Source organism: Salmo salar, chromosome ssa02, assembly GCF_905237065.1.
Source record: "Salmo salar chromosome ssa02, Ssal_v3.1, whole genome shotgun sequence".
Taxonomy (NCBI): domain Eukaryota; kingdom Metazoa; phylum Chordata; class Actinopteri; order Salmoniformes; family Salmonidae; genus Salmo; species Salmo salar.
In genome coordinates, this window is record NC_059443.1 from 67,505,585 (window position 1) to 67,516,524 (window position 10,940).

The 10,940-nt window shown below is 41.0% G+C and overlaps 1 protein-coding gene across 1 annotated transcript in view; it reads right to left on the reverse strand.

Moving 5' to 3' along the window:
- Nucleotides 1–1,129: 1,129 nt before the first annotated feature.
- Nucleotides 1,130–10,940, reverse strand: part of LOC106590384 (voltage-dependent T-type calcium channel subunit alpha-1I) — a 142,568-nt gene continuing 132,757 nt past the window's right edge. Inside the window, exons 30-34 of the mRNA XM_045713267.1 lie at nucleotides 9,867–9,937; nucleotides 8,392–8,470; nucleotides 7,612–7,733; nucleotides 1,948–2,091; nucleotides 1,130–1,733 (exon numbers count right to left, since the gene is read on the reverse strand). Coding sequence (XP_045569223.1) covers nucleotides 1,545–1,733; nucleotides 1,948–2,091; nucleotides 7,612–7,733; nucleotides 8,392–8,470; nucleotides 9,867–9,937 — 605 coding nt within the window. The 3' untranslated portion in view covers nucleotides 1,130–1,544. The remainder of the gene's footprint in view (nucleotides 1,734–1,947; nucleotides 2,092–7,611; nucleotides 7,734–8,391; nucleotides 8,471–9,866; nucleotides 9,938–10,940) is intronic.

Sequence of the window (10,940 nt, forward strand, 5' to 3'; positions counted from 1 at the left end):
ACAATGGATCGAAGAGGACCACAATGGATAGAAGAGGACCACAATGGATAGAAGAGGACCACAATGGATCGAAGAGGACCACAATGGATCGAAGAGGACCACAATGGATAGAAGAGGACCACAATGGATAGAAGAGGACCACAATGGATAGAAGAGGACCACAATGGACAGAAGAGGGACCACAATGGATAGAAGGGGACCACAATGGATAGAAGAAGACCACAATGGATAGAAGAGGACCACAATGGATAGAAGGGGACCACAATGGATAGAAGAGGACCACAATGGATAGAAGAAGACCACAATGGATAGAAGAAGACCACAATGGATAGAAGGGGACCACAATGGATAGAAGAGGACCACAATGGATAGAAGAAGACCACAATGGATAGAAGGGGACCACAATGGATAGAAGAGGTCCACAATGGAAAGTAGACCACAATGGAAAGAAGACCACAATGGATAGAAGAGGTCCACAATGGTTAGAAGGGGACCACAATGGAAAGTAGACCACAATGGAAAGAAGACCACAATGGATAGAAGAGGACCACAATGGATAGAAGAGGTCCACAATGGAAAGTAGACCACAATGGAAAGAAGACCACAATGGATAGAAGAGGTCCACAATGGATAGAAGGGGACCACAATGGATAGAAGGGGACCACAATGGAAAGTAGACCACAATGGAAAGAAGACCACAATGGATAGAAGAGGACCACAATGGATAGAAGAGGACCACAATGGATAGAAGAGGACCACAATGGATAGAAGAGGACCCACAATGGATAGAAGGGGACCACAATGGATAGAAGAAGACCTCAATGGATAGAAGAAGACCACAATGGATAGAAGGGGACCACAATGGATAGAAGAGGTCCACAATGGAAAGTAGACCACAATGGATAGAAGAGGACCACAATGGATAGAAGGGGACCACAATGGATAGAAGAGAGACCACAATGGATAGAAAGAAACCACAATGGATAGAAGAGGGACCACAATGGATAGAAGAGAAACCACAATGGATAGAAGAGGACCCACAATGGATAGAAGAGAAACCACAATGGATAGAAGAGGAACCACAATGGATAGAAGGGGACCACAATGGATAGAAGAGGACCCACAATGGATAGAAGGGGACCACAATGGATAGAAGAGGGCCCACAATGGATAGAAGGGGAACCACAATGGATAGAAGGGGACCACAATGGATAGAAGAGGACCCACAATGGATAGAAGAGGAACCACAATGGATAGAAGAGGACCCACAATGGATAGAAGAGGACCCACAATGGATAGAAGAGGACCACAATGGAATTTAAACAGTAAACAATGTTTGTGTTCTCATTAATGATTTTAAAATGCATTGTATCCACATGATTGTTTGAGATTTGTTTTTAAATTGTCCAATTTTCATTTAATTTGTTACATTTATTTGACAGAGACAATGCACATCAATCAACATATCTGTAAATGTGTCAGATTTAGCCGGCTAGCTAGTGGTCCCAGGGCAGGTAGATAAAATAAATAAATCAGATTAATATTCATTGAAAAGATCTAATCAAATCACCCCTACATCCAGGCGCTCCAGAGGCCCCAGCCACGACCAGCCCAGTGCCCAGCCCCCCCATGCAGCAGGTGGGTAGTTGCAGTTGTCCCTGGGCAAGCTCCAGCTCAATCTCTGCATCCATCTCAGCATCCTCCTGGGCCTCTTTGTTTGAGTCGTCCAGGTGCTTCAAGGAAAACAGATAATATTACTTTAGTTATCCAACATGTTAATTAACTCTTCTGCCATCTCAGCATCTTTGAGCATCCTATTAATCCTTCCAGGGATATTTGGAATCTTGTTCTACGTTTAGACATTCAGTTCCACAGCATTGCACAGTGGTGTGTGTGTGTGTTTTATGAGGACGGACTGGTCTGTGCTGTGTGTCTCCCATACAGTACCTTCATGAGCACGGCTACCACTACGTTGATGAGGACAAACTGGGCGGTGAGGACGAAGGAGACAAAGTACATGGGAGAGATGAACTGGAGTCCAGCGTGGCACGGGTAGTCACTTGGACCTGGAGGGCACTCACGCAGGGTGTCCTGGAGGACAGACAGGAAAAAGGGGAAAAATAAACATAGATAGAAAATACATTGAAAGAAAGAAAGACAGAGAAAAAAGAAAGAACGAAAGACAGAGAGAAAGAAAGAAAGAAAGAAAGAAAGAAAGAAAGAAAGAAAGAAAGAAAGAAAGAAAGAAAGAAAGAAAGAAAGAAAGAAAGAAAGAAAGAAACATTTACAGAGGTAGACTAATTTTCCCAAATGAGGAAGCAATACAACCAATCGAAAATTATTAACTATTATCAACTTCCTGTGAATAAGTACTTCATTAGCTAGTCGTCTCTGTCGGTTAGAGATCAGAGAATAAGTACTTCATTAGCTAGTAGTCTCTGTCGGTTAGAGATCAGAGAATAAATATTTCATTAGCTACTCGTCTCTGTCGGTTAGAGATCAGAGAATAAGTACTTCATTAGCTAGTCGTCTCTGTCGGTTAGAGATCAGAGAATAAGTACTTCATTAGCTAGTCGTCTCCTGTCGGTTAGAGAGCAGAGAATAAGTACTTCATCAGCTAGTCATCTCCTGTCGGTTAGAGATCAGAGAATAAGTACTTCATTAGCTAGTCGTCTCTGTTGTTTAGAGATCAGAGAATAAGTACTTCATTAGCTAGTCGTCTCTGTCGGTTAGAGATCAGAGAATAAGTACTTCATTAGCTAGTCGTCTCTGTCGGTTAGAGATCAGAGAATAAGTACTTCATTAGCTAGTCGTCTCCTGTCGGTTAGAGATCAGAGAATAAGTATTCATTAGCTAGTCGTCTCTGTCGGTTAGAGATCAGAGAATAAATATTTCATTAGCTAGTCGTCTCTGTCAGTTAGAGATCTGTGAATAAGTACTTCAGCTAGTAGTCTCTGTCAGTTAGAGATCTGTGAATAAGTACTTCATTAGCTAGTAGTCTCTGTCGGTTATGATCAGAGAATAAATATTCATTAGCAAGTCGTCTCTGTCGGTTAGAGATCAGAGAATAAGTACTTCATTAGCTAGTAGTCTCTGTCGGTTAGAGATCAGAGAATAAGTACTTAATTAGCTAGTCGTCTCTGTCGGTTAGAGATCAGAGAATAAGTACTTCATTAGCTAGTCATCTCTGTTGGTTAGAGATCAGAGAATAAGTCCTTCATTAGCTAGTCGTCTGCTGTCGGTTAGAGATCAGAGAATAAGTACTTCATCAGCTCGTCATCTCCTGTTGGTTAGAGATCAGAGAATAAGTACTTCATCAGCTTGTCATCTCCTGTCGGTTAGAGATCAGAGAATAAGTCCTTCATTAGCTAGTCGTCTCCTGTCGGTTAGAGATCAGAGAATAAGTACTTCAGTAGCTAGTCGTTGTCACGTCCTGACCAGTATAGGGGTTATTTGTTATTGTAGTTTGGTCAGGACGTGGCAGAGGGTATTTGTTTTATGTGGTTTGGGGTGGTGGTTTGTTTAGAAGGGTGTTTGATTTATTATTTCTGGGTTTTGGGTTATGTTCTATGTTTTTGTATGTCTATGTTCTTTCTAGTTTAGTATTTTCTATGTTAGGTATTGGGTGTTGGACTCTCAATTGAAGGCAGGTTTTTGTAGTTGACTTTGATTGAGAGTCCTATATATAGGGATGTGTTTTGTTTGTTAATTGTGGGTAGTTGTCTTTAGCACTGCTGTAGTAGTATAGCCTGTTAAACTGTCGGTCTGTCATTCTTTGTTTTGGTGTTCACTTTATTTAAAATAAATATTCAAGATGAGCATCCACATTCCTGCTGCGTTTTGGTCCTCTCTACCCGAAGACAGCCGTTACAGTCGTCTCCTGACGGTTAGAAATCAGAGAAAAAGTAATTCATTAGCTAGTCGTCTCTGTCGGTTAGAGATCAGAGAATAAGTACTTCATTAGCTAGTAGTCTCTGTCGGTTAGAGATCAGAGAATAAGTACTTCATTAGCTAGTAGTCTCTGTCGGTTAGACATCAGAGAATAAGTACTTCATTAGCTAGTAGTCTCTGTCGGTTAGAGATCAGAGAATAAGTACTTCATTAGCTAGTAGTCTATGCCGGTTAGAGATCAGAGAATAAGTCCTTCATTAGCTAGTAGTCTCTGTCGGTTAGAGATCAGAGAATAAGTCCTTCATTAGCTAGTCATCTCCTGTCGGTTAGAGATCAGAGAATAAGTACTTCATCAGCTAGTCCTCTCCTGTCGGTTAGAGATCAGAGAATAAGTCCTTCATTAGCTAGTCGTCTCCTGTCGGTTAGAGATTAGTGAATAAGTTCTTCATTAGCTAGTCGTCTCCTGACGGTTAGAGATCAGAGAATAAGTACTTCATTAGCTATTCGTCTCTGTCGGTTAGAGATCAGAGAATAAGTACTTCATTAGCTATTCGTCTCCTGACGGTTAGAGATCAGAGAATAAGTACTTCATTAGCTAGTCGTCTCTGTCGGTTAGAGATCAGAGAATAAGTACTTCATTAGCTAGTCATCTCTGTCGGTTAGAGATCAGAGAATAAGTACTTCATTAGCTAGTAGTCTCTGTCGGTTAGAGATCAGAGAATAAGTACTTCATTAGCTAGTCGTCTCCTGACGGTTAGAGATCAGAGAATAAGTACTTCATTAGCTAGTAGTCTGTCGGTTAGAGATCAGAGAATAAGTACTTCATTAGCTAGAAGTCTCTGTCGGTTAGAGATCAGAGAATAAGTACTTCATTAGCTAGTAGTCTCTGTCGGTTAGATATCTGTGAAGAAGTAATTCATTAGCTAGTTGTCTCTGTCGTTTAGAGATCTGTGAATAAGTACTTCATTAGCTAGTCATCTCCTGACGGTTAGAGATCAGAGAATAAGTACTTCATCAGCTAGTCATCTCCTGTCGGTTAGAGATCAGAGAATAAGTCCTTCATTAGCTAGTCATCTCCTGTCGGTTAGAGATCAGAGAATAAGTACTTCATCAGCTAGTCATCTCCTGTCGGTTAGAGATCAGAGAATAAGTCCTTCATTAGCTAGTCGTCTCCTGTCGGTTAGAGATTAGAGAATAAGTTCTTCATTAGCTAGTCGTCTCCTGACGGTTAGAGATCAGAGAATAAGTACTTCATCAGCTAGTCATCTCTGTCGGTTAGAGATCAGAGAATAAGTACTTCATTAGCTAGTAGTCTCTGTCGGTTAGAGATCAGAGAATAAGTCCTTCATTAGCTAGTCGTCTCCTGTCGGTTAGAGATTAGAGAATAAGTTCTTCATTAGCTAGTCGTCTCCTGACGGTTAGAGATCAGAGAATAAGTACTTCATTAGCTAGTAGTCTCTGTCGGTTAGAGATCAGAGAATAAGTACTTCATTAGCTATTCGTCTCCTGACGGTTAGAGATCAGAGAATAAGTACTTCATTAGCTAGTCGTCTCTGTCGGTTAGAGATCAGAGAATAAGTACTTCATTAGCTAGTCATCTCTGTCGGTTAGAGATCAGAGAATAAGTACTTCATTAGCTAGTAGTCTCTGTCGGTTAGAGATCAGAGAATAAGTACTTCATTAGCTAGTCGTCTCCTGACGGTTAGAGATCAGAGAATAAGTACTTCATTAGCTAGTAGTCTGTCGGTTAGAGATCAGAGAATAAGTACTTCATTAGCTAGAAGTCTCTGTCGGTTAGAGATCAGAGAATAAGTACTTCATTAGCTAGTAGTCTCTGTCGGTTAGATATCTGTGAAGAAGTAATTCATTAGCTAGTTGTCTCTGTCGTTTAGAGATCTGTGAATAAGTACTTCATTAGCTAGTCATCTCCTGACGGTTAGAGATCAGAGAATAAGTACTTCATCAGCTAGTCATCTCCTGTCGGTTAGAGATCAGAGAATAAGTCCTTCATTAGCTAGTCATCTCCTGTCGGTTAGAGATCAGAGAATAAGTACTTCATCAGCTAGTCATCTCCTGTCGGTTAGAGATCAGAGAATAAGTCCTTCATTAGCTAGTCGTCTCCTGTCGGTTAGAGATTAGAGAATAAGTTCTTCATTAGCTAGTCGTCTCCTGACGGTTAGAGATCAGAGAATAAGTACTTCATTAGCTAGTCGTCTCTGTCGGTTAGAGATCAGAGAATAAGTACTTCATTAGCTAGTCGTCTCTGTCGGTTAGAGATCAGAGAATAAGTACTTCATTAGCTAGTCGTCTCCTGACGGTTAGAGATCAGAGAATAAGTACTTCATTAGCTAGTAGTCTGTCGGTTAGAGATCAGAGAATAAGTACTTCATTAGCTAGAAGTCTCTGTCGGTTAGAGATCAGAGAATAAGTACTTCATTAGCTAGAAGTCTCTGTCGGTTAGAGATCAGAGAATAAGTCCTTCATTAGCTAGTAGTCTCTGTCAGTTAGAGATCAGAGAATAAGTCCTTCATTAGCTAGTCGTCTCCTGTCGGTTAGAGATCAGAGAATAAGTACTTCATTAGCTAGTCCTCTCCTGTCGGTTAGAGATCAGAGAATAAGTACTTCATTAGCTAGTCGTCTCTGTCGGTTAGAGATGAGAGAATAAGTACTTCATTAGCTATTCGTCTCCTGACGGTTAGAGATCAGAGAATAAGTACTTCATTAGCTAGTCATCTCCTGTCGGTTAGAGATCAGAGAATAAGTCCTTCATTAGCTAGTAGTCTCTGTCGGTTAGAGATCAGAGAATAAGTACTTCATTAGCTAGTCTTCTCCTGTCGGTTAGAGATCAGAGAATAAGTACTTCATTAGCTAGTCGTCTCTGTTGGTTAAAGATCAGAGAATAAGTACTTCATTATCTAGTAGTCTCTGTCGGTTAGAGATCTGTGAATAAGTACTTCATTAGCTAGTAGTCTCTGTCGGTTAGAGATCTATGAATAAGTACTTCATTAGCTAGTAGTCTCTGTCGGTTAGAGATCAGAGAATAAGTACTTCATTAGCTAGTCGTCTCCTGACGGTTAGAGATCAGAGAATAAGTACTTCATTAGCTAGTCGTCTCTGTCGGTTAGAGATCAGAGAATAAGTACTTCATTAGCTAGTAGTCTTTGTTGGTTAGAGATCAGAGAATAAGTACTTCATTAGCTAGTCGTCTCTGTCGGTTAGAGATCAGAGAATAAGTACTTCATTAGCTAGTCGTCTCTGTCGGTTAGAGATCAGAGAATAAGTACTTCATTAGCTAGTAGTCTCTGTCAGTTAGAGATCTGTTCCATTTCAGTCACCTCTATGCTGCTATGGACAAGAACATCTGTTAAACTAAAGAACTACATGCATAATTCACAGGATCTGATTGGAAGCAATGGACTTTGTATGATCCCCCCTGTTAGCCATGTGTTGTGAAAGACCCTCGATGCCACCTTGTTGAAAGCTTTTAGCTACCAATATAAAACAGATCCCTCTGCGCTCTCTCTCCCTCTTTCTTCTCTCTCTCTTTCTGTCGGCACAATCTTGTTCTCATTTTCTGTCCAGTTTCTGTGCTACTTATGTCTCTATTTCTCATGATTCTCTAGTGTTTAAAGTCATAAATGGCCTACATTTAGCATTTTTATTGATTTATTTTATTTTACCCTTATTTTGCCAGATACATTGACTGAGGGTTTTGTGTACCTTCATGATGCCGTTCCAGTTGTCTCCGGTGGAGACCTGGAAGAGGGTGAGAAAGGCCATGCCGAAGTTCTCGAAGGTGGCGTGCCGACTCATGCCCTCACATGGGTAGTCAGCATTACACACTGAGAGATGGAGGGGAGGGAGGGAAGGAGAAAGAGTGAGAGGTGGGAGGAGAAAGAGTGAGAGGTGGGAGGAGAAAGAGAGAGAGAGTGAAGGGAGAAGAGATGTAGAGAAAGGTGGGAGAAGAGATAGATTAATTTATCACTGTTCAACAAAATATTAATAAACATAAAACTTGTTTACTTATTTCTGACAGTTTACTGCACTTTTTGAATGAGTATTTGTTTTGGCCCAAAGATAAGGGTATAGAGCCTCAGGAAAATGTATTGTTAGCCTAATTATCAAGTATGAGATGTGTTTGTTCAGTACAGTACATTTTGGTTATGCCTTTAGCTTTTAATCAAGTATGAGAGTTTTTGTTCAGTACAGTTCATTTTGGTTATGCCTTTAGCTTTTAATCAAGTATGAGAAGTTTAAATTCAGTACAGTACATTTTGGTTATATATTTAGCCTTTTTATCAAGGATGAGAGGTTTTTGTTCAGTACAGTTCATTTTGGTTATTCATTTAGCCTTTTTCTCAAGGATGAGAGGTTTTTATTCAGTACAGTTAATTTTGGTTATTCATTTAGCCTTTTTATCAAGGATGAGAGGTTTTTATTCAGTACAGTACATGTTCTATTATTGTTAGCTGTTTTAAGGTACTATTAAAACAGACTCACCCAGCTCTCCAAACAGTTCCACCCCCAGAGCAGCGTAGATGAAGAACAGCAACATAAACAGCAGGCCCAGGTTCCCCACCTGACACAAAGACAACCAATCAACAATCAATACAGAGACAGTCAACCAATCAGCAGTCAATACAGGTTGTCATACTTCCTGCTTTGGGAGACATTCAGCCAATCCGTGCTCAATATGGACAGTTAAACCCCCACAGCAAGCAGTGAAATACAGTGCAGCAGGTCTGAGTAGACTGAGTCAAAGCACTGGTGGAAAGCACAGTGGCAACCTTGAACATGAGGTATAACCAGGCTGGCATGACAAGGCCCCCCTAAGGACTTTACTAATGGTTATATGGGTGATTTGGCTTGTAACACTAGAAGAAATGGACCTGAACTGAAACAACCCTCCCAACAACAACAATGGAAAACCAATGAGGCCTGTCAGGGAAAGATTGGCTGAAAGAAAATAACATGGATAAAAAGCTCATCAATTTGAGGCAGAAAATAATCCAGGGAGAATGCAGGGAGATGTATTATCCTGTGTATGTGTGTGTATGTGTGTGTGTGTGTGTGTGTGTGTGTGTGTGTGTGTGTGTGTGTGTGTGTGTGTGTGTGTGTGTGTGTGTGTGTGTGTGTGTGTGTGTGTGTGTGTGTGTGTGTGTGTGTGTGTGTGTGTGTGCGTACGTACCCGATTGCGTAGGTGTATCTGGGTGTGTGTGTGTGTGTGTGTGTGTGTGTGTGTTGCTATCCAAGGAGATACAAAGCAAACGTGGTAAAACACCCCAAGGTATCAAGTCAAATGAGAGGAGTTTCTAAGCCTGTGTACATTAACAGTATATACTAACTAGTGGGAGATAGATACTCTCAAAGGAGTGTAAGATAAAATTACATTCTCCTCCGAAAACAGATCAAAGTTTAACAATCCAATTGCTTTTGGCTCAAGGTCAATGGGGAATAAAAAGTGAAAAGTTAATAAAAATAAGACGTCTTATTCTCATAAAAATGAGCGGGTGTCGGAAAGTCATCAGAATAGGAGAGGAGGGCAACATGTCACAGCCCCACTTCTACCTTGACTTTGTCCAAAATTGCACCCTATTCCCTATGTAGTACACTACTTATGACCAGTGCCCTATGGGTAATAGGGCACTACATAAGGAACAGGGTGTCATTTGGGATGCAGCCTAAAAGTCAGTGGCAGAGATATTGACAGTGCTCCTCCATCACTCTCCCCTATTCAGAACGAACCTCTTTCAGTGGTAGGGATAAAGGATAGGGCACAGAGATGGGTATCTGGCAATGCCAGGAGAGGGCAAAGCACAATTTGTGTGTGTCTGTGTATACGCTGCATATTGTGTGTGTGTGTGTGTGTGTGTGTGTGTGTGTGTGTGTGTGTGTGTGTGTGTGTGTGTGTGTGTGTGTGTGTGTGTGTGTGTGTGTGTGTGTGTGTGTGTGTGTGTAATTGAGTGGATATACACCTGAGGTAGAGCCTGAACCACTGTGTCTAGAAGAGCTCTCATTCCTGTAGCCATCTTCAATAGCTTGAGAACTGGAGAGAGAGAGAGACAGACAGAGACAACAAAAAGATCATTACTTTGGAAAGAATTTACAAAAAAACAGAGCAAACTAGAATACTATTTGGCCCTAAACAGAGAGTACACAGTGGCAGAATACCTGACCACTGTGACTGACCCAAACTTAAGGAAAGCTTTGACTATGTACAGACTCAGGGAGCATAGCCTTGCTATTGAGAAAGGCCGCCGTAGGCAGACATGGCTCTCAAGAGAAGACAGACTATTTGAACACTGCCCACAAAATGAGGTGGAAACTGAGCTGCACTTCCCAATATCCTGCCAAATGTATGACCATATTAGAGACACATATTTCCCTCAGATTACACAGATCCACAAAGAATTCGAAAACAAATCTAATTTTGATAAACTCCCATATCTATTGGTTGAAATACCACAGTGTGCCATCACAGCAGCAAGATTTGTGACCTGTTGCCACAAGAAAAGGTCAACCAGTGAAGAACAAACACCATTGTAAATAGAACCCATATTTATGTTTATTTATTTTCCCTTTTGAACATGAACCATTTGTACATCGTTACAACACTGTATATATACATAATATGACATTTGTAATGTCTTTATTCTTTTGAAACTTCTGTATGTGTAATGTTTACTGTTCATTTGTATTGTTTATTTCACTTTTGTATATTATTAATGATAGGTATTCTGAGGTTAGAGAATCTACACAATGCCCATGTCACAAAAAAAGAACCCGGGGCAACATTCTACCATTTTAACAGTAACGACTGAGAGAACAAGACTGTCCCGGGAAAAGAAGCAGCATTTGTCTTCTGGGATATGGAGTCCTGGAGATCCACCTTGGCCTCACCCTGAAACATCATTAACAAGCACTAGAAAGTCTCCACTTCTCTCTCTCTCCTCCATGTATCCCCTGTCCTCCCCTTCTCTCCTTCCTCCCTCATTCTCCCCCTCCTCCCCCGTTCTCTCCCCCCGGGACTCCTGTATAACAAAGTTCTT